The 27,631-nt window shown below is 34.2% G+C and overlaps 1 protein-coding gene across 1 annotated transcript in view; it reads left to right on the forward strand.

Annotated features, from left to right (window-relative positions):
- Rfk (Riboflavin kinase) overlaps positions 1-26,543 on the forward strand; it is a 42,333-nt gene extending 15,790 nt beyond the window's left edge. Inside the window, exons 3-4 of the mRNA XM_090404673.1 lie at positions 14,098-14,200; positions 22,632-26,543. Of these exons, the coding sequence (XP_090260799.1) occupies positions 14,098-14,200; positions 22,632-22,735 (207 nt within the window). The 3' untranslated portion in view covers positions 22,736-26,543. The remainder of the gene's footprint in view (positions 1-14,097; positions 14,201-22,631) is intronic.
- The last annotated feature ends 1,088 nt before the right edge of the window (positions 26,544-27,631 follow it).

Here is a 27,631-nt window from a genome sequence, read left to right on the forward strand (position 1 = left end):
ATAGACTAAAGGGAAGGAGAGAGAGAGAGGGGAAGACCAGTGAAGCCAGAACAGGCAAATGCCTAATCTTGGAGGAGGAGAAGGGGAAGAAATAAAATATCCCAACAGTCCAGAACAAATGCAATATCTGAAAAAGTCAGTTATCTTCGATAAAGATCTCATTTGGTCAAAACACTTGTCATTCTCAGTTACTGGAGATGCTGTAATAGCTGGAAAAAAAATTACATTGATGTATTTTGTGCATCCCTGCAACTTTATTGTTTTATGTTTGTTTTTAAAAACATGATAATTGTATTTCTATGGTGTTGATGCCCCTCAAAGTGAGACACCTGTAATTCATGGTGGAGGGGACCTCCCAGTGATGCACTGGTCCTTTTCTTTGCTTTTCTCTCTATATTCATTGCTTTGCTTCTCCTGAGTCCTTTTACTACCCTGTCTTCCAGACCACTGGGATCCAGTGCCTAGCCACCATGTTTGTCATACAGTGTGATCCATGGACATCTGGAAAGCAGGATCCTAGTAGTCTTGCAGTACTTTGGCCTCTGCTTCAGCAAGACAGATGGTCCTAAATGGCCTTACCAAGATCAGTCGGATAGTGGGCTTGGTTGCAATGGTCAGTGGTGTTGCAGTAAGCTTCAGATCCTATGATCCTGGAACAGTGTCCACGGTTTGCTGTGGTGTCAGTATGGCATCCAGGGTAGCCCTGGTATTCCACTCCAAAGAGCAGTCATTACTTGTCAGAGAGTGTACCTGGGATTCTGTGGTGAGTGAATGGGTGGGTGGAGAACTCCGCACTAAATCAAACTTCTCCTGAGAATAATTTTTCATTCTCTTGTTTATCGGGCCCACAACAAACCCCATCTGTGTGTAGATAGAAACATCAAATGAAAATCAAAATAAAAAAAAATCAGCAGCTGCAACAAATACATTTTTCTTAATCTTACGTTAAACAGGGGAGTGTTCATGAAAAAAAATGTCACTCTTCATCCAGAACGGTTAGCAGGATCTCCAGAATCTGTAAAGAAACTGCATTCAGAATGTATTTTTATTAAGCAGCAGCAACAGTGACAATTAGAAAAATTACTTTGTACAACATTTGTTGGGAAAATAGAATATCAGTTAATGTTAACCCCACAAAACCTCTTCTAGAGGCAGGGTCATTTAAGGATCAAATCCAAATAACTGGGAGGAGACCTCCACATTATCTTTAAGGAATGCGGAGAACTACCTGAGGTTTCTGAATTAACGACCAATTGTCACCTTCACATGGTGCTCCCTGCTACTAGCAGGGAGCTAATACCTCCTTGATCTTCCCATGAAGAGATCCACAGTGAACTCAAAGACCAAGGAATGACAACCATGAGAAGAAACCTCATACATAGAAATAGGCACCTAGTTCCCACCAGGAACATCCAAAAAGAGATCTAAAAAATGAAAACAGAGCAGTGCATCACCTTACCTTCAAAAGACCAAATCCACTAACTTCTGTCAAATGCAGGTTGTCTCAGCTGTCAAGTATCCCAAACCCTTTGTGCTACTTGAAATATCAGAAATATGGTCATTCTCAAACTGCCTGTTGTAGCTCTGCCATCTGTGCTCGATATGGCAGTAAAGATCATGAACATAAAGACTGTAAGAACAAAACACTGAAATGCTCTGAGGTAGACCATCTAGCATACTCCCAAGCATGTTGAAAGATGAAAAGGAGATCCAGAAAATTAAAATAGAGCAATGCATCGCCTATCAAGAGGCATTATACCATGACAGTAGCAACAACATCTGCAAATCCCTCTTATGCTGAGAAGGCAACTGTAAAGAAAGTGTCAGTAGGAACATCGCCACATATCAATCCTGCTTTCTCAAAACTACATCCTTGAATGGCTGACTTGCTCACCATCTCCTTAGAATGAATCAAAGAGAAAAAAATCCATACAGTCATTCTTGAACACATATCAAAAATGGTCCCATTACATGAAAATTCTCTTATTAAAAAAATAATGGAATATACAGAGCATCAAAAAAAAAACATGCATCCAGAGGTAGGTGGTTCATTAACACGTTGCATGGATACCTCTGCTCCCTTCCATAGAGAGTAAAACAATTAATATATCTAGTGCCCCCTAGAGCAGAGTGGTGGCAAACCTTTTTATGTTCGTGTGCCAAAAGTTTACAAATCGAGTTGCTGACGTGCCAGGCATGCCAGCAACTAATTAATACAACACTAATTAATTAACATTAATTAATACAAAATTAATTGCAGAATTTTATTGAGACAAGTTTAAAAATTAATATAGAATTTCATAATAATGAACACATAATTTGACATACACATTGTCGTATACAAATCAATATTAATCTATTATCAATTTATTAATTTATCTATATCAATTTATTAATGAGATTTTTGCTGTTGTACATTAGATGCCAAATGCTTTATATCAGGTTCATATTTTGTCACTTTTAGTAATACACACACGGAACTAGATTCATCAGTCATTCTATTTCTTAAACTGTATTTTATAAAATTCATTTAAAAAAATAAGACTCACAAGCATATGTAGAGGAGAAAATTGATAATATAGCCATCGCTAGTTTTTTTAAACAACAAAAAGTTTCAGGAATGGCATTCCAAGTTCTCACTATTTCCTCTTCTGCATTCTTTTTAATTGCCCCCAATAATCGATCATTTTCCATTATTTCCAAGTCATTTCTCAAATCGACAAACTTTTGTTTCCATAGAGAACTAGATTGAAAATCGATTAGTTGCATTTCTATATCTTCCAGATTCAGCCACTCGAAAATCTCCAAATTGAGTTTATCTGTTGATATTGTGTCCGGATGCAAAATAAATTTTGATGTGTCTGCAAATTGCCTGAACTGCGTAAATCTTGAAGAAAATTCGTTGATTATCAACTGAATAACTGTAGAAAACTCTTTTGTCAATTTAACTTGATCTGTTTTTTCATGGGATTCTAGATCTGCAAAGACTTTTTTTGTATTTGGAAAATATCAGAAGGTATTGGAAATGACGTCACAATTAAAAATTGGTAATTTAGCTTCGAATGCTTTGATTAAATCAAACATGACAATAATTGTCTTGTTAACACCTTGCAGTTTAACATTTAATTCGTTTAAATGTAAACACAAATCAGTAAAAAACATTAATTTCGAAAGTCATTCGACGTTCATTAATTGATTGTATTTTTCAATGATTTTCTCATTATGTAAAAAAAGTCTGACTTCATCTAAATACTCAACAAATCTTTGAAGAACTTTCCCATGACTTACCTATCAGACGTTGTTGTACATAAGTAAACCGTTGTACACTGAGTTTACCTCACTTAATAATTCTATAAATTTTCGTTTATTTAAAGCGCGTGCCAATATGAAATTGACCAATTTTGTTACAATGCTCATAATATCTTCCAGTGGCTTGAAACTAGCCTTTGCACATAAAACCTGCTGATGTATAATACAATGAAAACCCAGAACTGAATGTCCAATATATTTGGTAAATAAATTGACGAACCCATTTTCCTCTCCAGTTATACTGCGAGCACCATCAGTAGTTACTGATACAATTTTGGAGGGATCTATATCTCTTTCAGCAAATGCATTTACAACTGCGTTGCAAATATCTATTCCTTTTGTTGTTGTTGCTAATGATGTTAAACTTATCAATTCTTCTTTTATGTTATTCCCAACACAATAACGAATAAAAATTGCTAAACGAGCTGATCCAGTTATGTCAGTACTCTCATCAAGACAAAAGAAATTAAACCAGAAGATTTTATATCTGTTTTTTGCTGATGAGTTATATTTTTAGCCATTTCTATGATTCTATCTTTCACCGTGTTTCTAGCCAAAGGCATATCTTTTATTCTTTGAATAATTTTTTCCTTGTTTTCAAAATCTTCAAAGAGAACTGGTGTGCATTTTAACCATGCTTCTTTTATATATTCCCCATTACTAAAAGGCTTCCCGTGTTTAGCAATTACATTTGAGGCAAAAAAACTAGCAGCAGTTATATTTGAACGACTGCCAATAAATTTCATTAGGGTTGTTGACTGGATATTCCTATTTTTAATTGCCCGAGCAATAAATTCTTTCTGTTCGTCCTTGCTTTTCTCAAGGAACGATTTATGGTTTGTCTCATAATGCCATTTTATTGACAACGTTCTGCACACAACTGTCCCGGAACATAAAACGCATATTGCTTTATTGTCTTTATTAATCATGCCATACTCTTCAGTCCACCAGCTTTGGAACTCTCTACTGCTTGACTGTGATAATTTTCGTTTTTTATTTTCACCAGCCATGTTCGGTAGAACTGTAACAAAATAATTCAACATAAATCAAATGCATTTTTTATAGTTTCAAAAAAATCAACATTTTATTATATGCCTAAATTAAATTATCTTTATAATTCCCACTTGCCGCTGCATATTTCTGCCTACTGGCAGATGTGTGTTCATTATGCATAATGAACGCACATACGATTAGAAAAGGGAAAAGTCAGGGAATCCTAAGGATCAGTCGTTCTCAATTCTTTTTCTATAGACTATTTTTATTTATTCTTACTGTATTAGAGGACTCAGTCCCAACAAACTTACTCGTAAATACTTCCAATTTTTTTAAAGTTCATACATTAAACTAACATAAGTATTAATATTATATAAATTAAGTGGATATTAAATTCAACATTATTTCAAAGCCGACTACAGTAACTATAGAATTTTCATGGGAAATTTGGCGAGTGTATTCCCGTAAGATGTCTAGTCAAATTTCGCAACAAACGTCTATAATTTCTGTAGTCAGCTTTGAAATAATGTTGGATTTAATATCCACTTAATTTATATAATTTTGTATCGCTGATGTGAAGCCTTTTGACTATTTATTTTAGTAAATAAGTATTAATAATTAATTATGGCATAATCATAAAGAGTATTAATACCCTTAATGTAACGGTGTAGCATGTCTAATTTAAATGCGTAAATATAAATTTACACATTTAAATTAGTTAGTTATCAATCACAGAACTAATGCTAAAATATTGGAGTTTCCTCAGGCCAACATCAATATTAACTTCTGGTAAGTTTTATTGACATATCCCATTCTGATCACAAAAATTTATAATATTATTCAGTAATAAAATTGATTATTGCTTTATTATTTAATGATGTTGGTTTGAAAAAAAAAAAAAAAAATGGTAGTGAGAGAAATGTTTATGCATTGTAACTCACCACAGAAGTCAGCGGAGCAGGGGAAGCAGCAGAAGGGTGTCGATGTCGGCGAACGCTTGCCATCGAATATAACTTGCCCTCACGTATAACTGGCACCCCTGATTTCACTTTCCGAAAAAAGACATTAAAAGGTTTTGCATATATATATATATACCTCCCACACAAAAAACACGCCCTCCCCAACAGCCATTATATACTGTAGATGCAAGAAAAAAAAAAAAAATAGTTTTATTGTATCCCTGAATAGGCTTTTGCAGTCTGTGTAATATATTTCTCAACAAATAGTGCAATTAGAGACAGCTGGAATAAAAACGGTGCCTAACTAATGAATCACATGCACCCCCCCCCCCCCCCTCTCACAGAAACTATGCTGTATAAGCAAGCAAAACCATATGTTGCACCGGAAACACAGTATCTAACTAAAACGATTGTCCAATTTTTCAATTACATGAAATGAGTGTTTATTTGATTGCATTTGAAATTCTCGATGTCATTATGACAGATTAGAGGCTAACTTCAAATAAAATTCTACCACGAATGAAACATGCCATATAATGCTTGTGTGAGTTCCCCCTTCCAGCTCAAACACAAACAAGCAATAAAAACCAATCAGGGGTTGAAACTTTGTTGAGTTGAGCTCGCTGGTAATGAGAACGATAAATGAATGTCTTAAAACTAGACATTCACTTAGTTTTAAGTGAATGTCTTAAAACTAAGAAATATATAGTGAATGTTGTTATGACAGTTGCAGGTGTTATGGAATTCAGTTGAAAAGAATTAGCATTTCAACTCAAAAACTGTCAGTTCCATTTGTCTTTGGGTCACGTGATCTTTTGTTAATACTGCACCAATCAAATTCATGTCTTCATAGCTGCTCCTCCTGTAAAACAAAATTTAACTTGTATCTATTGTAACAATTAAAAAAAATGGCTGAATAATTTATAAGCATATAAAAGGATATCACATGTAAATCATTGACGTGCCAGCAAATTTCTCAGGTGTGCCACCTCTGGCAAGCGTGCCATAAGTTCACCACCACTGCCCTAGGGAATCCAATGTGATGATGTCTTGGATATTTTTCTTGGTGAAGAAGAAGAAATGATTAAGAGTGACCATCCAAGACTAATGAAAACAAGACTCCCAACATAGGAAGCCAGATGATACCACCAAAAAGAAATATTGAAAGCATTCCTGCTATGGAATTGTTGTGGATTCTGACAAAACATCGATGACATGAAGGCTATTTCTTACAGAAGTATATACCAATATGCTTCTGCCTGCAGGAAACAAACCTAAAGCCCAGTGATGATCCGGCATTATGAAATGTACAGTAGTGAACAAATTAATCTGAACAAGCCAAATTTTCATCAGGTTTTTGTTTCAGTTCACAATAATTTTGGTTTGGTTTCAGTTTACTATTTTCAGTTTTGGTTTTAGTTCACTATTTTGGATGAGGGCTGCATGTTTTAACTGTCTCTACAATGTTTATTAAGTGTTGTGCATTTTTAATAGTGTAAACAAGTTGACATTCATAGTGTTTTATTCATTTTGTGTAGCTATAAAATGGATACATCTCCAAGAAAACATTCAAAAATGTGGACTCTTTCTCAGCACACATCTATGACTCAAAGACAAATTGCCAAGAAGTGTGGTGTTGGTGTGGGTACTGTTAATGCTATTTTAAAGACTTTTAGAGAGACAGGTACATTTTTCTCCTCACAGAAACGGAAATGTGGGCAATAAAGGAAAGCTACACTTACTCAAGATTACTAGTTAGGAAAAGCAAAATGAATCCAAGATTGTCTGGTGTAGACTTAAATAGAGACCTGGCAGCTAGTGGGATTAATGTTTCTGACATGACAGTTTGGCAAAGATTGTTGGAAGCAGGGAGGACTGCCCACAGACCAAAAAAAAAAGAAAAAGAAACAACTGTTGACAAAGGTTATGCAGAAAATGAGGCTCCAGTGGGCAAAAGTGTATACAAAGATCAGACTATTGAGAAGTGGAAGGAAGTCATATTGTCAGATGAAAGCCATTTCTTTGTCCAAGGAGAGCAAGTACCCTATGTTTGCAAATCAATGGCTGAGAAGACTTCCCCCACCCACCTTCAACAAGCTGAAGGTGGGCAGGAGATGTTCTGGGGTTATTTTACACATGACTGTCCAGTTTCATTTGTGCCCCTGTTGACAGGTATGATGAAAATACATAAAAATATTGGAGAAAAGATTGGCCCACAAATCCAGAAAGACAAAAAAAAAAAACCTCATCTTCCAACAGGATCTCATTCCATGCTACACTTCAATAAAAGCGAAAGTTTCTCAAAAATCACAACATCCAATTGCTTCAGTGGCCAGGTAACTCTCCTGATATTAACCCAATAGAAAATTTGTGTGGACATAGTGAAAAAGAGACACTCGCGAAAATTTAACTGTGATACAAAGGATAACTTAATACAATCCATTATAAAAGTATGATTTTGAGATGCAGAAATAAGAAAAATGTGTTCTACATGTAACTTAGTAGAGTCCATGCCTAAGTGATTTAATGTACTTATTATTAACAGAGAAGCACATATAAATTATTAGATAAAGTTGAAGTCCAGATTAATTTGTTTACTACTGTAACTCTCATTCATAAGGACAGGACAGGGGGATGAACCTGCCCATGGAGGAATCACCATCCTATTGGACAACCACATCCCCTTTCAGCTAGTCCCATTTAATACCAGCATAGAGGCAGTTGCCATCCTTCTCATTCAGAACTCTGATATCAGTATGCTGCATCTACCTTCTTCATGCGACAGGGATGACCATGATGATGTGATATTGCAGTTATCCCCATCCTCTTTTAATGGGAGATTTAAACAGACACAACATCAGAAGAAGAAGAGTTATTGAGCATATGCTAGACAACAACAATCTCGCCCTCTTGAACATGGTAAGCAGTGCCTTCTCCCATATACTTACCCAAACATTCATTGGTATTAACTTAACTGTCTGCTCACCCTTCCTCTTTCTGTGGTCAAGTGGGGTGACTATTTCCTCATGATATCAACCTTTTTTTACATGGGCAACCATATATTACATCGCAGATATCAAAATGGAAAATTGAGCAAGCTGACGGCACACCTTCTCTACTTTAGCAGAATTCAATTTTGTGACACTCATCTCATATCAGAGATGCTGTGAACCACATGGCAGTGGATTACACAAGCTGTAACAACTGCATTTCCTGAAACATCTAGTTGGTTCCACATTTCTGTAAGCCATGGTGGAACAATGATTGCACAGCAGCCAGGGAAGCTCAGAAGAAAGCATGGAGTATCTTCAGCAGAGATACCCTGCCAAAAACAACAAACCTTGTTTCTTTCAAACATGCTCAAGCCTGAGCAAGACGCATCCATTGTTAGAGCTAGAAGGAATCCTGAATCTAATATGCATCTTCTATAACAAGATCAACCAAGAGCAAAGAAGTATGGGATAAAATCTGAAAAATGAATGGCAGATACATCACCCACCAGTTCTCTATCCTTGAACATAATGGATGCACAATTGTCAACACTCTTGGGGAGAGATTTTTTGCTAAATAAAGCATCAGGAAATATCCACCCAAAAATGCAGAGTAGAAAAAAAAAAAAATTCTGTTTTCTTCAAATGGCATTGAGGAATATAGATGGCTGTTCACAAAAGGTACTTTGCTTAAATGTTGCCCAACAGCTGTTGGACCAGATAACATCAGTAATGAGATGGTAAAACATCTGTTGCCATCAGCCACAGATCAACTGTGGCACCTTTTCAACAGAATTTTCTGTAAGAACAGGTTTCTGGATACCTATCAGAAGGCCCTCCTTGTGGGGCACCTAACCATGGTGGCAAAACCTCCCAGTGATGGTACTGGCTTTTTTATTTTTTTCTCTTTTCCTTTGCATTCTTCTTGTCAGGGATCAACAGTGTTGCAGTAAGTCTCCTCCTCCTTCTCCATAGTTCAGGAACAGTCTAAAGCTTGCTATGATGCCAATATGGCATCCAGGTAACCTTACCATTCCACTCCCAAATGCATTTATTGCTTTCTAGATAGTCGGCATTCATGTGTGACTTCATAGTGGGCAGGGAGTTCTGATGCTGAACAAAAAAAAAAAACCCCTAAGCATGAAATTTTCGTCATATTTTTTAGGGGGTCCTTATATGGTTCCCAACTAAGTACTGATACCGTAGATACATCATTTGATAACTATGACATATGACACCAGTATAAATGTTCTAGTATTTCTAATCATCTATACAATGCGAAAAGTTAATAGGGAAAATATCACCATTTTTTATTCAGAAGTGTTTAGAGGACTGGCAGGATTTTCTAAAACAGTTAAACTATGTTCTGGTGATATCCTTGTTGAATCATGTCAGCAACAATCAGAAATGCTACTCAGAGCAACATCAATAGGTGGAATACTAATTACTGTAACATCTCACGAAACACTAAACTCTTCTAGAGGAGATGTCAGAATGAGATCTTCTTGATGTTTCAGATGAGGAGTATGTCCAGAGCTTAAGGATCAAAGAGTGGCTGCTATGGGTGCAGCCTGATATGTAGGGATGGTCACTTGGTTCCGAACAAGAACATCATTCTTACTTTTGATGCACTTAAACCTTAATCATCTGTAAATGCAGGATACCTCAAATGTCTTGTTTGGCTATTCTTCACTAATTCCCTGAGATGCTTTAAATATCAGAAATATAAACCTGCTCAAACTGGTTGTCATACCTGTTCCCAATGTGGTATTAAAGAGCGTGATAATAATTCTTGCTTGCAAAGAAATTTAAATGTGTTAACTGTTAGGGAGATCATTCTGTCTACTGCCATGCATGTTATAGGTGGAAGGATGAAAAGGAAATTCACAAGATTAAAACAGAACAAAGTATATTATACCAGGATGCAAAAAAAAAAGTTAGCCTTCATCACACTTGTCCTGAAGTCCTCTTATGCTGAGAAGGTGGCAGTAAAGAATATATTATCAGAGTGGAACAACAACTTGCTGTTCCACTCTGATAATTTCGCCATGCCTGAACTCTGATTGTAAATGCTTCTCTGTGAAGAGTATTAGTCACGTGACCTATGTTCTCACTTCAGAAACAACTCCAAAAATGGCCACATTCGATGAGAATCCCCTTGTCAAAATTATGGCAAGGTATCACTTAAATGACCAAATAACCACACAGAAAAAAAATGGATACTTCAGTATCCGCTGAAAGTAAGTTAAACTGAACAAATGATCCTGACACATCAGAAGATGTATTGAACATTTTTCCAGAAAAAAGGAGGGACACTGGCTGTCCGTACTTTCAAAACCAATGAGAACCGATCTTTTGTAAGGACAGAATTGGAGTTGGTCCTGCTCATGGTGAAGTAGCTATCCTAGTAGGTAGCCATACTCCTTTCCATCACATCCAGCATAATACTACTCTAGCAGCAGTAGCATTTCATGTGTGTCCATTTCCTATTACAATATGTTCCATAAATTTTCCACCGAGTTATAAATTAAATGACGTCATTATCATTGAGAAATTCCTGACATGTACACCTTCATGAGAGGTGTTCAGGATATCATGATAGTAATAATGGAACTTTTTCGTGTAGTACTAGTTTCCTATTGACAATTTTCCTCTAATTAATCTGTTATCTGTCACAATTCCCATGTTATCATCAGATCTTATATTTATGTCTTCTAAGTCACTTTTTATACTGTATCAAGCTACATAGATTTGGTCTTCCTGTCGATCTTTTTATCCTGCTATCCTTGCAAAGAACACTTGTTTTCTAACCTTTCCCCTTCCATTTTGTTAACATTACCATACCACCTGAGATTAAAACTGCTAACACATTCCTGAATGCTAACAATGTCAAGTTCTTTCCTGATATCATCATTTTTAATATGATACTGCCACTAATGCCATTTGTTCACTTCTTAATCTTTCTCAGAACTCTCATATCTCTGGTCTTTGATCAAGGATTTTATTTCTAACCCAGCTCTCAGATCCATGAGTTAAAATTGGTTTGAACACTGTCTTGTATACAACTAGTTTTGAGTTTTGACTAATTTCTTTTTTATGTTATATAAATTTATTCAGTTGACTTCCTACTATAGCAGTTTTGCTAATTCTGTTATCTATTTCCATATTTAATTTGCCATCTTTGCTAAAAAAATTGTGCCTAAATAACTGAAATGTTTCACTTGTTCTGTAGATGTTTTCAATGTTCTGCTTGTTTTCATTGTCTTTGTATTTTTATTGCTGATTTTCATACTAAATTTATTACAACAGTTATTGAATTTAGTCAGAGTCCTCTGACAAAAGCATGACAATGTGTGAGTTCACACTGCAGCTTGAACTGTCTAGCAAATTCAGAAGTTTGGGTGGGAACTTTTCAAACCTCCCCCCTCTCTCAACCTTGCTCCTAGTGACTACCTCTTGTTTCTGCATATGGAGTAGTGGCTCCCATCTCAGCACTTTGAAGCAGATGAAGAGCAGAAGAATAGCGTGGCTCAATGGTTGAATTCACTGGCAGCTGCCTTTTTTGATTCAGGTGTGAAGAAGCTGGTGCCATGGTACCAAAAATGCCTGAACTTCAATGAATGTCAAAGACTAAGTGAAAAAATAAAGTTAATATGTAGGTATTTTAGCATATAATAAAACTTTTTTTTTTGTTTCTTACCAGTTTTTTTTTTTTTTTTTTTTTTTTTTTTTTAAATTCTTGATTGGACTTTACTTTCTGGACATGCCTCATGTATTCCCATGATATCTTGACTGCCTTAAAGTGAAAATCTGGTTCTTAACAATCTCTGTTTAGCCTGAATCTAGCTTGTTCTTTTCAGTTCCCCTTCCACAATTTTTCAAAAAATCATAAATCTTACCAGGAGCACTCAGTAGAGAAAGTTCTATGTAATTTTCATAATCAGTTTTATTTCCCTTTTTATAGATTGTTATTCAGAGAGAGAGCTCTACTCTAATCATCTGGGATTCAGCCCTCTGGCCAGGCATACCTGAATTCTGCAATGTAGCCACTGTAAAACGTTTATACTGCCATATTTGAGCATTTCTGGTTGAATATCATCTACTCCAGCTGCCTTTCCATGTTTCAGGTTTTTGATGGCTATCCTTCTTCAAACAGAGAGATCAAAAATAAAGTATCCCTGTTTAAGGCCATCCATTGATCCAAATGCTCTGAAATTTTGCAGGAATACATTGTGCATCATGCAGAAGCAGTATCTGAGGGGGGAAAAAAAGTAGGTCCAAAATTCACCATGACAGGATGTTGTAAACACCAAATGCACATGGGTGGATTTCAGCCTATGTAGTACAGTTTGGAAGTGGTATGTGCTATCCACAGAGCTAGATTACCTGAGGGAAGGAGTGTCATAAGTTTGATTATATCACCAACTTGAGGTTTTTCATCTGGTAAACTCAAGAAAATCGACCTTACAAAACACACTATTTTCAGACAGCAAACATAGTGTTAGGATTTGGGACCACGAAATAATGGCACATGTCATTCACCGCTCTTCACCCAATACCATGCAGAATTAATGTCTTGAGCCAGCTATCTCTAATTGGCTTCTGGTGGAGATTGAACTGCCTTTTCAGTCTCCAAAAAAAAAAGGTAGTTAGGGTTAAATGGCCTTGCCTACCCTCTATAGGAAATAAAAGGTGCTAAATGATAAAAAAAAAAAAAAAAGAACTGAATATATATATATATATATATATATCTTTTTTTTTTTTTTAAAAAAAAAAAAAAAGAACTGAATATATATATATATATATATATACAGGGTGTTCGGGATAAATTTGACAGTTTCGTAAGGAAAAAGAAAATCTTCTTTGTATCTATTAAATTTAATGAATTGACAAAAAAACATTATAGGCAGAGTTAATTACAATACTATCAACAAGATTTACTCAAAATAACCACCATTAGCATCGATCACAGCTTCAATTCTGCTTCGGAACCTCGAACAAGCTGATGCTACAGTCTCCCTGGGAAGGGCCGCAAAAACTGTTTTAATTTTATCCATTAACTGGGCTTTTGTATTACTGGAAGTGCGATTGGTGTCTTTTTCAACTGCGCCCCATACAAAATAATCCATGGGGTTAAGGTCTGGGGAGTTTGGAGGCCAAACATTTGGACTGGTGAAGTCGTAGAAATTTTCAGACAACCATTTTTGACTTTTCCCAGAGGTGTGGCAAGGGGCCGAATCCTGCTGCCATACATACGGCCTACCATTGGCTACCCTTGTTATCCAGGGCTTGACTACAGTTAGCAACTCCACGAACAAAGCCCGAATTCCAATGCCAGGGTTCTTCAACACCTGTTCCTGCAGATTTGCGAGGAATTCTGCTGTACGAACGCAATCAGATCGTCTGCTAGGGATCTTTCTTCTTGCTACATCCTCGTAGTCACCATTGCAAGTCTCTAGTTCACGCCTGATTGTTTTTACTGTATTCAAGGAGCATTGGGCAGCAGTCGTAATATCCTTATTTTGATGACGGGCACGAATCATCATGATACAAGTTATTCTCTTCCATGATTCAGGTGGGTTCCAGCTATCCATCCTTTCTGACATCTTGTATGTGAATGAAGAAGGGTCCAAACTTTAAAATGAAGAGAAGTGTGTGTTAATACATGTAACTTACGGAAAAATATAATTAATTATAAATATGTCAAATTTATCCCGAACACCCTGTATATATCTTTTTTTTTTTTTTTTTGTATCAGTTTTAAATGTCTATTGAACATATTCTAAAATGTATGATTCTAGCTTTATAATTATCATGCAAAATAATATTGTAAGTTTATTACTTAGGAAACCCACATACTTCATCAATTTAAGGATGACTTTTATGGTGCCTTACTTAAAGTGATAATTTTGGGTTACTTACGGCCAGAAAAAGATTTTATATCAGTAGGTAAGTATATAATTTAATTATACATTACTTGCATACTTGTAAGAAGCAGTAATACAAATTTATCAGTGTTCAGAATTTATTGAAGTCAGAAAATCACATAAGTTAATGAGATTTTCCAGGATTTTCTAAATTAAATACCCACTGTGAAACTTGATAGAGAATCTATTGCACCTCAAAAGCTAAAATATTTCAGCTTTTTAGGTGCAGTTTTTAATGAAGATGTCTTATTATATACAGAAACAGATGGCAGCATAAGCAAAGTTGTTATGGTGAGGAGCCAGTTGAAGAAATTTATATTAAATAACAGTCAAATTAGCCAAAACCCTAAACTAACAGTATACAAAACGATGTTCAAACCAGTTTTAAGTTATGGATCTGAGAGATAGTTTAGAAATAAGCACTTGATCAAAGACTAGAGATATTGTTATTATTATTAATAGAGATTTCCAGGGAGTCAGGGACTCATCGAGGGAGGCCATACTATCTGCATCAGCCATCACACTTGTTCTTGAATTCATTCATGCTATTTGTGCAAGCCATATCCAGTGGCAGTCCATTCCAGTCATACATATCTCCCCCCCCCCCACTCTTCTTGACAGCATTCATTCTCAACTTTAAAGGATACCCTCTCACCCTTTCAGAAGTTTGAAGTCTCCATCACATCACCCCTCTTTTTTCTTTTACTAGTGTTTGCAGTCCATAAATTCTCAATCTCTCTCTTCATAATCTGTATTCAACAATTCACGATATCATTAACAGAATTGTTTGCACTGTCTCTCTCTCTCTCTCTTCACTGTACCAGAATCACCATGGAAACCAGACCTGTGCAGTAGTCCAAGTGAGGTCTTATCAGCACTTTGTAAAGAGGTAAAATGACTTCCTTATCTTTACATGTTAAGGTTTGTTTCAGCATTCAATTGTCTTCTGAATTGTATTTGCAATCTTTGCTATTATGGACCTTCAACTTCAACTCCTATCTACTAAAACTCAAAGATCCCTAGCCTAATCCCACCAAAATAATACAAAATTGAATATCTCATCACACCCACGTGCTTGACTTTACATTTACTAATTTCAGCTGATAGCCATTTTCACATGCCCACAATTCCAGCCTTTTCAAATCATTCTGCAAGTGCTGCATGTTAGCAGTACTACTCATTACCCTATCTTTCTTTGCATCATCAGCAAATAGCTATGTCTCATGTCAAATCCTTCCCAATGTTATTAATGTACACAATGAATAACAATAGACCAAGGACTTATCTTTGTGGTGCACAACTAGTTACCTTTAGTTTTGCAGACTCACATCCCCCATACATCACTTTTTGATATCTGTCAATCATCCATCCTCTTATCCATTCCAATATTTTATAATCCAATCCCATATTCTCCAATTTATGCAATAATCTTTCATGCCATTTTCTGTCAAAAGCCTTAGCAAAATCCAAAAGTATCATGGTGTATCCATTTCTCTTGTCTAACTCAATATAACATTATTATATAATGTGAGCAAGTTGCTTAAACATGAACTTCCCTTAGTATATCCTTGCTGCTCATTGCAAAGTATAGTTTCTCTGTTAACCCATTTTTTGTATGCAAATCCTAACCAACTTTTCCAAAATCTTCACCACTACTCCAGAGATACTGATAGGTCGATAGCTGGCTCTATCAGTCTTTGCACTACCCTTGTGCAATGGGATTACCATACATTCTTTCCACTCCTTTGGAATCTTTTACTCTGAACTCTCTTTTATCATCCTATTGCAGAATTCTTATTCAATTTGTGTAATAGCTTTAGTATTTCCTCCTCATGCACCTTAAGTTTCTTCATACAGTGGGGGAGAGGTAGCAATGAGCTCAGTGTTACATACACCAGGTTAATAGCTTTTAGCAAAATGACCACTCATTGCTCAAACAATCCCTTCTACATCAATCACCCCACATACTATCTGCATTCTTTAGAGTTATTCTTTCATATTCATTGTTTCTTTTACTTGCTGCATAATGATAGTGTCCTTTTGGATTGTCTTGCAGAGCCAGTTTCTTTTCATGCTCAGACCATCGTGTTGAAATGCTAAAAATTAAAAGACTAATTTGGAGGAAAATTGTTGATACAAGATTAGTAATAATCTAAACTTAAGTATGTAGAACTATTATAGTTGCTTATATATAGGAAATTGATGAAGATGGCTATTTGAAATTTGAAAACGCCTATGTAGTTTTAATGTGTTCATCCAATAATTTTAAATTCATATTTCAAATCATCATAATCAAATTTCTGCTATGTGCCCTTATGTGGAGTACAAGATAATTGTGATAGTACTACATGAAAAAGTTATAACATTACCGACTTCTAATCAACAGTTTTTCGCTAAGTTAATCTGTTATCTGTCAAGATAACAGATTAACTTAGTGAAACATTATCAGATCTTATATTTCTGTCTTTTAAGGCATTTTTACTGTATCAACCCATCTTCATCATGGTCTTTCTCTAGGTATTTTTTCTGCCAACCTGTCAAAGAACACTTGTTTTGGTAATCTTTCCTCTCCATTCTATTTAGGTGACCATACCACTTGAGTTTAGCTCCACTAATACAGTCCTGAATGCTAATAATGGCAAGCTCTTTGTTAATATACTCATTTTTAATATGATACTGTCATTGATTCCATCTGTTCACTCCACTCCGCTAATCTTCCTCAGAACAACTCTATCAAATGTCTCCAGTCTTTGATCAGGTGTTTTATTTCAAACTCAGCTCTCAGATCCTTAAGTTAATATTGGTTTGAAATTGTCTTGTACACAGCTAATTTAATGTTTTGACTAATTTCTTTCTTATATGAATAAATTTATATCAGCTGACTTCCTACCATGCCAGCTTTACAAATTCTGTTGTCTATTTCCATGTTTAATTTGCTACTGAAAATTGTGCCTAAATAGCTGAAATGTTTTTCTTGTTCTATAGGTTTACCATTCAAGATACAGTTAATATTTTCAATGTTTGTATGTATTTTCATTCTCTTTGTCTTTTTTTTTATTGCTAATTTTTATAACAAATGTATTACCACAATTATTCAATTTGATCAGGGTAATCTTGCAGACTTGTGCTGGATTTATTCAGAAGTATAACATCATCTGCAAAAAGTGAAGAGCTAAGATTAACATTGCCAAATTTGATATCAGATTTAATATCACTTTCCTTCATAATGTGATCCATATTGATAGTGAATAACAGTGGAGATAATGTGCACACTTGTCACACACCTGATTTAACATCAAACCATCTTGCTGAACCTCCTTCAATTCTAACTGCTGACTTACAGCTTAATAGAGACCATGTATCGCTCGATATGTACCATTTACTCCATATAATTGTAGCATTTTGAAGAGCTTTCTGCATGACACCTTGTCATATGCCTTTTCCACAAAACTTAAATACAAATCTTTGTTATATTCCCAAGATTTCTCAACTATTTGTCTTAAAGTGAAAAATCTGATCATGACAACCTCTATTTAGCCTGAGTCCAGCTTGTTCTTCATCAGTCTTCTCTTCCACAATTCTTCTTAGCTGTTTCTCAAGTATACTTGCATAAATCTTACCAGAAACACTCAGTAGGGAAATATCTCTAATTCTTACATTCATTATTTTTCTTTTTATAGATGGGTACTATGAGAGCTCTACTCCAATCATCTGGAATTTACCATCTCTCCAGGCCTTTGGAATTATTCACTGCAGCCACTGTAGAACATTTATACAAATTTCATCTGCTCCAGCTGCTTTTCCACATTTCAGGTTTATGGTGACTTTTTCTACTTCAAATATGGATATGCATTCATGTTGGAAGTTTTCTACCACCATGCTCACACTGCTAATTTCATTTAGCAATCTTTTAAAGTAATTACTCCAAAAATTTACATTATCCTTATCTTCAGTTTTTATGTCACCTTGATTATCTCTGATTCTTTTTACAGTACTTTTCTTCCATTTCTAAGCTTTTTTTTTTCAATAGCCTCCAGAATATTTTGCCACCTTTCTGATATTTATTTTCTGTGTTCTTTCCAAAGTCTTCCCATGACTTTTGTTTTTAGCTAGTTTTACACATTGCTTCACTTTTTTACATTTTCCTCTATATTCTCTAAGAGTACAAGTTAACTTACTTGTCAGGAACTTTCCATATTCTTTATTCTTTTCCTTCACTGCCTCTTTAACTTAAGTCTGCCATGGAGTTCTGATTTTTTCTATCCTTACAGACAACCTCACAACATGACTCTCTGGCTGAATCAATCATTGTTTTCTTCAGGGCTTGCCACTGAATCTCCAAGGTTCAGTACCTGTTCTCAAACTCTCATTTTTTCTTGAATGATGTTTGTGTGAGTCTACAGTTCACCTCTGAAAGTTGCTCGACTTTGATTCGTTTTGAAACTTTCTTACACATTCTTCTTTTTCATATGAAATTCAATTTTATCCTGCTCAAAACTAAATAGTTATCACTTCCTATTTCAAATCCTCTGTATACTCTTCTGTCTTGAACTGGTGGGAAAACATTACTATCAACTTTAACATAATCAATGAGACTTTTCTTATTTCTTGCATCTTCTCTCCATGTGAATTTGTGCACATTTTTATGTTGGAACATGGTGATAGTAATAACTATTCCATGTTCTGAGCAGAAATCTAACAAATGCTTACCATTTTTACTAGCTTTGAGCTTTTCTCCAAATTTTCCCAAAACATTTCTGTATGTCTGGTAATCACTTCTTACTCTACTGTTTAGATCTCCAACAAGGACCAACTTATTTTTTTTTCATTGTACCAGCTGCCTTCTTTAATGCCTCAAAAAATTCCTCCATTTCTTCCTATGGTTCCACAAAAGGGTAGACCCTTCTGTGGAACCATAAGCACAAATAAGTCTCATTGTCCAGTTCCACATTCTTATCTTTACCTGCATCACTCTACTTGATATTGTCCACCATTCAAGAAGTGTTGAATACTGTAGCTGCTCCTTCTTTTCCCTGATTGTTATTGCCTATCATTCAAGAAGTGTTGAATACTGTAGCTGCTCCTTCTTTTCCCTGATTGTTATTGCCTTATATAATATTTTGTATTTGTTGCTTAGAAAGATCTCACCCTGTTTTTGTCTTCTTTGTTTCAGTCATGCCTATTATGTCAATCTGGTAATATCCAATTTTTCTGTTAATTCCATTGCTTTTCCATTGATCTGTCTTATGTTGATAGTGCTGACGTTGAGTTGGAATGTGTTCTGGGATTTGTTCCAGTAGCTGACTGTGCTGTTCACCCTGATTCCCTGATGAAAATAATGGGGCCTTGTTTAACTGGGTGACACCCCAGCTGGCTTGAAATTCTGTCATGTTGTAACATTATTTTGCATTGTGGTTTAAGCCAATAAGAATAGTTTAGTCGGCTAAATCCTAAATTGCCAGCCCATCCTCATTTATTCAGTATCTGGGTGTACCTAACAGGGTGTACCACGAGAAGGTGAGTATTGGACATTAGCTCAGAAGCTCTGGTTGGTTCTCTGCATTTCTTAAAAGGCTATGTGGAGATGTCCTTCCGTTATGCAGCTTTGATCCTTAAGCACCCCCATATCTAAAATAGGTTCTAAAAATATCGTCATCCTCAAAACATAATGAAACACGTATTTCGTGTGTGTGTGTGTGTAGCTCATAGGTATCCAGAGAGTTCATCGAAAAGGCAATTTGTCGAAAAAACAGTTCACCAAAATTTAAAATTTTCGAAAATGTTATGAGAAAATTGATCCATTTAGAACAAAACCTGAACCGTGAATAAGGAGATTACAATGTTTTCATAGGGAAAAATTATAGAATAATATGGTTCTTATAGTCTTTCTTGTCCGATAACTGTTTCATGTCTGTTCGTGGGACTGATTTGCCTGTTTCTGGAAGAAAAGCCCAGGCCGTATCTATATTATGCCTGCTAACTTACCTTTAGCAGAACAGGACTGATAAAAATTATGCGTAAATGGGATCCAACTACCCAGGTCTTTCTAACTGAACGGCTTCATTTTTACCGACTGAACTATGCGTGCTTCATTATTATTATTGTTGCTAGTAGTAATATGCCACTTCAATACAGCAATTATTATCGGGTGAATTTGACTCAGATTCGCTATTTGAAACTTTTACAAGAAAATGTCGGACCGTTCCAGTTTTCAGTTCAGCTATATTCAGAGTGACAAAGAAATAATGTGCCCAAATTACAAAAACTCTGACTTAAATGACTTAGTAGAAGTTGTTGGTATAAGAAGCTGTCTGCATGGTTCAGTTTTTGTTCTAAATGGATTACTTTTACCATAACATTATCAAAAATTTAAAATTTTCAGTGAATTGTTTTTCGATGAATTTTCCTGTAACCAGCTCATAACCTCAGAAAGAAAGAAAAATCAATTGCTCTGTAAGTGAATTGCAGTTAGTGTGAATCATAGCTTGTTGATGTTTAGCATTCCGAAATCAGATTTTCTAATGCCAGTATCGAATGTTTATACATTTTGTAGCATGACCAGCAACATTTTCTGGTAAATAGAATGTTTCCATTCTCCAAATCACAATAGAGAGAGAAGTGGGGGGGGGGGGGAGAGACTAATGTTATTTATAATAAATAAATAACATTAGTCAAGCCTAAGTTAAACATTGGTAGTATCCGAAGAAAGGAAGTTGTTCTCTAAGCTGTGCATAAGTCACAACATCTTGCACACACTGTTTTGTGGGTCACCCATCTGTGTATAAGTATTGTAGTGGTCATCTAACTATACATCATTCACTTTATTACAGAATGGAATTTATCAATAATGTTTTACTATACTCTGGATGAACCATATACACTCAGGTAGATTCTCTTGTACAGGCAGGGCATATGCAATTTTTAACTTTTTCATACAGAAACTTGTATAATTACATCATCAGAAATTTTGAATTTCTTTCACTTGGTTATAATATAAATTAAAGATGACAAGAAATATATTCTTCGTTTAATCTTTTATCTATTTGCACATTAAGATACTTCATGTGCAAACTTTTGCTTACACTTGGATAAAGAATTAAAACAAGAATATAATTTCTTGGCATCTTTAATTTATAGTCAGAAATTTATTTTATATCTATATTGCATTGTTCATTTCTTTAACATGTTTACGTATGTATTTTACTTTGCATACTGTTTAAACTGTAAACATGTATATGATCTTGGCTACTCATGTTATAAAATCCAAACCATTCTTTAACCTCATTTTAGTGCACTCATCACCCATCTGCATGTAGCAACACAACATCGGAATTATCTGCTATCACTCCCCCAGTTTAGCATCATCTGCCAATAAATGAACATCTTTCCTTGAATCTTGGAACAGCAGCAGCATTAGTATATAAATGGAACAACTGCAGCTGCCTAAAATCTCTGTAGTACACTGTTGATCTCCTTTGCTCATCTAATTACTACCATCTATCAGTCAGCCATTCCCATATCCCTGCTACCAATCAATTCATCCTTATCTTCACTCTTTCAATTTCAATAATATGTTATGTTGTGATATTCTGTTAAATGTCTTTTTAAAATCTAGAAAAGTTACCTGTATGTATCTCCTTTAATACAGGTATTGCCATGTTTTATATAGTTTTTGTTTCTAAACACACAACTGTTCTTGAATCTGGTTTGTAGTATCTGATCCATGCTTATCTCAGATGATTATGGATCTTAGAATGATTATTTATTTCAGCAAGCAAGCCATCTTCCCGGGTATCCTTCACTTATAAGTGATAGTTTAAGTGTAAGCTATATGTGACCCTATAATTTTAAGAGATACTTTGCTTACACTTTACTTTAAGAGATACTGTTTCTCAACAGTATCTCTTAAAGTAAAGGTCTCATCCTAATAATCTCTAATCCATAGTCTGAACCCAGATTGTTCTTCACTGTGTTTACTTGTTAATAATTTCTGTTATCTCTTCTCGAGTGTACATGCATTGTTATTGTCTTGGATACTCAGTAATGAAATTCTTGTAGAATTCTCAATATTTTATTCCCCTTTTTATAAGTTTGTATAATGTGAGCTCTGATCCTGTCAGATGGGATCAGACTTTCTCACTTTGAATTATGTGGCATAGCCAATGTTGATATGTTATTCCCACCTCCTCATTTAAGCATTTTAGATTGTGAATGGTATTTTCTACTTTCACTACTTGAAATATATGCTTTATGTTCCTTCTTGATATTTTCTATCACTGCTTTGCTGCTGGATAACTCATGTAATACAGAATATCCATACCTACACTTTTTTTTAACTTTTTTGTTTGTGTAAAGAAATATATAAATTTGAAATTTCCTTATTTATAATTTTACTTTGATGTTTTATTTAATTTAGCCTAATATTCATATGTGTTTTCTTTTTTTTTTCTCAGATGAATTGATAGTGGAAATCAAGTTAGACATTGAACAAGCAGAAATGAAGTTAGATGACCCTCAATATAGTATTTATAAAGAAAATACATTTTTTATAAAATAAAAATACTAAATTATTAAAAGATTTATGTGATGGAGTAAAAGCAAGCTCATTTTATGCATGGATTAATTATAAATATCAATATAATTTTTCTCAACCTTTTTTTTTTTTATTTTTGAAAAATAGTTGAATGCTTTTATGAGCTGTAGAATCTTATATAAGCTTTTATGTATAATTCTGTTTTTCAAATTTTGATGTTATTTAAATGTGATAATTGATCTAAGGATAATGGTGAGTATATAGGATTTTTTTTTATTTAAATATATTTTTATTTATTGACAATATTTATTGATTACATTGTATACAAAGCCTGTATGAATTTTCATTTAGTGATCTCTTTCTCAGGTAAAGGCTCTTTATTTTTAATTTAAAACTAGGAATAGACTGTGATAGATTCTTAAATTTGGTCATGAGATCTAAATGCCATCTATAAATGTATTAGTAAATATATTTTTATACATATCCTAGTTGTAGAAAATTTGTTTTGATGTATGATTTTACTGATTTATGATTTTTGATGTATATGAATTTGAGATTCATAAACAAAGGCTGTTAAAGAAAAAAAAAATAGTATTACTCATGATTTTAAATAAGTGGTGGTCTAGTGTCATGAGATATGTAATTATAATAATCACATTATCAAATTACATGTAAACTGATAGATCAGAATCCAGGTAAATTATTCTGTATTCATATTTTGTGAATGTCTATTTTAATTTGATACATGACAGACATTCCAGACAGTGTTTTAATAATTTTTTGCATTATCAACTCATTTAACATGCAGTTTCAATGGATGCTTTGCTTGTATGTCTTCCACAATATTCTATATTCAAAAGTTTGCATTTAATATAGGTGAAATTTTTATATGCTTAATGGTCTAGAACTGATAACTGATCAAACCTTTTGAGTGATTTGGCAGGTGTTTAATCATTTAGAAAAGTAAATCATCAATGTTATTAAAACTGATTCTAAAGAAATTCATGAAAATTCACTGTATGTAATAACCATATTTTTATATACATGTTGAACACAATACAATGATTGCTCATTATCTGGTATTCAAATAATGAAATCTTGAGCTAACCATATTTTCAGTTAACTAATCAGCAAATTGATTTCTCAATGCAGTTGAATATTTGAGAGATTACTGTAAGTACAGATGCAAACTGAATTTTTATGTACTTATGTAGGAGTCTTATTTCATTTATATTTTTACTTTGAAGCCAAAACCCAAGAAATGAAAGTTGACTTTTCTCAAACTAAGAGCTGTTATCAAGAATGCAACCTGTCTTCAAGTTGTATTCAAGAAGACAGTCTCCAGTTTGACTTGCACATTTCCAGTCAGTAATTCAAATACACCACATATGTTCTTCACTGAATCAATTAATGTTTTCTTCAGATTTTACAGCTGAGCTCCAGGATTCGAAACTTTTTCATTTTTATTTAAGTCTACGTTTGTGTCAGGATGGAAGGCTTTCATTTAACACTGTGATAAATTGAATAATTAAGGAAATACATTTTTTACACTGCCATTCTGTTGGTTTTTCAGGTAATCCTTCCAGTTTTAAGAATTTTTGTGTATCATCGTCAGATTGAAGTCCAAATCCCAAACTTTAAATCTTTGTTTACTGTTCCCTCACATTCCATGCTTTTCTAACAGGTATTTCATGAATTTAAAATTTCTTCTTTACATCCTATAATTACATTCAGAATCTGCATCAGAAGTGTATGAGGAACCATAACAGATAATTTTGATTTTTACTAAATCAAAACATTTAGTAAAAAAGCGCAGAAGGCTTTTCATGCAGCAGAAAGACTAATAATATTCTTAAGTGCATCTTAGTTTTTGAGATTAAACTCATAACCAGACAGCAGTTAATTATAATTAACTGCTGTCTGGTTATGAGCTAACTACAAACATATAATTTTTGACAGTGATGGATTTTATAGATTGGTGGAACAACCAGAGTATCACACAAGAAATTATGAAACTCAACCATTAAATCAGCTCCTCACTTTACATAGCAGTTGGGGCTAGTAACAGAATTTTTTCCTTTTTTTTTTTTTTTTTTATATAGATCTACTGATTCCACTTTGGTATTCAATCATACTACAGAACATCTAAACTAGTTTTTACTGATGACCAATTTTTTTACTCTGATCTATCAGTTGATCTTTTGATCATCTACTATTTTTATCTTAACACTTAATTATAATTAACTCAAGGTTTCCTTGGAGTAATTAGTGACCAAATATTCTCAGGAATTAAAAGTGTAGTTAATTAATCCAAAATCATATTTGGCAGAAGCTAGAAGATGTACTTTCTGAATTTCCTCTTTACTTCTCTCAGACTCATTTCCACACATTTCCTATATTACTTTAGCATTAAAGGACTTCAATCAGACCTTTTTTGTAATCCAGATGATTATATGAATGATGAAAAATGTCAGAGTTTAATTGTTTGGAAAATGCACAGAGAATATATGCAATAATCTGTGTTGGTGAAACAGATATGAACTCAAGAGCTTCATCCTTTTGAGATACACCTTCCCAGTCAGTTCCTTATCACATATTAGTCAGCATGATTGCTTGCTTGCTTTAGGTTTTTTTTTTTTTCCTCCATCTTTGGGACTGCTTCCCCCCCCCTCCCCATGTATCTTTCAGATATTCATAAGTTAAAATTGGTTTGAAAGATTGTCTTTTATAGTGCTGGTTTAGTGTTTTGGCTAATTTCTCTCTTATTTGCTTACTCTGTTATGTTTCCATATTTCATTGCCATCTTCACTAAAATTGTTGCTGTAGCTAATGTTTTTTACTTCTGTAGGTCTGCTTTGAGAATGCAGTCAACGTTTTCCATATTCCTATTTTCATAGTTTTTTTTTATTGCTATTATTTTTCATACCGAAATTGTTACAGTAGTTATTCAGTTTAGTTTGTCCATATATAGGCTATATGTTGCACTCTATAATGCTCCATTTAAATCATATAACTGCAGCACATTGAAGAGCTTTACTCTTGACACCGTATTAAATGCTTTTCCAAATCTACAAAACTTAAATACAGATCCTTGTTATTTCTTAATGATTTGTCTTAAAATAAAAATCGATCCTAACAACTTCCTGACCTCAGCTTGCTATTCCTCATGTCCACAACTTTTCTTAACTTTTTTTCCCCCAAATATGATTACCTGAAACACTCAGTAGGGAGATTACTTGGTAAGTTTCACAGTATTTTCATTTTTTATAGATGGGTACTATGAGAACTCTTCTCCATTTATCTGGAATTTGATCATTTGATTAGACTTTCTGGTTAGTATGTATCAGGATTGCTACTGTAAAACTTTTATACCTCCATATTTGAGAATTCTAGTTGAACATCAGTTACTCCAGCTCCCTTAACATGTTTCATATTTCTGATGCCTTTTATTGATGTACTATTGATATCATTTTGCTTGATAATTTGATATCACTTTGTTACTACTTATTGCATGTGATAAATTTTTAAAGTAATTACTCCAGACATCCAGAATATCTTCATATTTTTTAACATTATTTTGTTTCAATGTTTTCAACATCAGTTAATGTTTGTTTCAACAAATTAATACAGTTTATTTTACACCTTTGCAAAGTTAATAATAGAAACTGCAAAGGGGTTGCACTTCTAATAAAGCTGTATAAGGATCTTGAGTATGACAGCTTTACAAATGTGGTGAAATCTTGATATAAGTAAATGTTTTCTGAAAATATCTGACTTTTGTCATTTTTTTTCAAAAGTTGGATTTTTATTCCAAAAACATGACTAGCTTGAAATTCAGGCACCATTGGTGGGAGGGAGGGGGGGGGGTAATATGAACAGCCAGTCAATGAACCAGAATAGTGATTATTAAAGTTTTGCAGTTTACACATGTAACAAAAATTATATAGGATTTATTCAAAAACTCCAATATTTCATCCAACATTAGATGGATATTGTCAGGGAGATAGATTTTTAACTACATTTAGAAGATGGATCAAATAATGAGTCATGAATCATCATATGTATGTTTGCTCATGTCTCAGTTGCAACTTAAGTATATGATATTACACTCTTCAAGTTCAAAAGAAGAATTGTAAGTTGGAAGATTAAAAAAAAACAAAAATACTTATGAACAATTAATGGTGATCACTTCCCAAATCTTGGATATTGGCATACATTCCGATCGGTTTGGGTTCAGACAGTTTCTTAGCGTTTCACATGTTTCAAGGAAGACAATCAAATTTGAACTTACTGGGGTAAAGAAGCTTTGTCTGGTTCCAAAGAACTCTGTGTGCCTATTGTCAATAGTGAGGCCAGACTTGTCAAATTCCAAAAATGTAATATAGTCTTGATGTTCCTCAATTGTAATAAAGCCACTATATCCAAAACAGGAAAGATGACATGAGCTACTTGATAGACCTTATCATCTTTCCTTACCTGCTAGATAGGTAAGGAAAGAGGTAGTAATATATCCTTCCTTTGTTGATGGTAGGAAGGAAGGAAGAATGTTTCTGAGCTGGTTTGAAGGAAGCATATAGATCGAATTTATGAAGAATTCTTATTTGTTCCGAAGGTTCCTTTAAAGTAGGGTATTGAAATTCTTTTTACATGAGATTGTAGTCTGGTAGAGGGATGATAATTATCAATAATTTTTTGAATGGTAGTTTGTTGTATCTATTACATATCAGTTCATCCTAACAAAAGGGGATCAGAAGAGCAGATTGTATGAGCTATGTACAAGATACTCTTGATAGTACCCATTTTTACTGAACATTCAACATGACCTGTGAGATTATGAATTATTACGGTATCTAAAAAGTGTAGTTGATTATTGGATTTGTTCAATAGTAAACTTGATACGAGAGTACCAGGAGTTTATTT

Source organism: Typopeltis vanoorti, chromosome 15, assembly GCF_054136105.1.
Source record: "Typopeltis vanoorti isolate ZY-2024b chromosome 15, IOZ_Tvanoo_1.0, whole genome shotgun sequence".
NCBI classification, from domain to species: domain Eukaryota; kingdom Metazoa; phylum Arthropoda; class Arachnida; order Uropygi; family Thelyphonidae; genus Typopeltis; species Typopeltis vanoorti.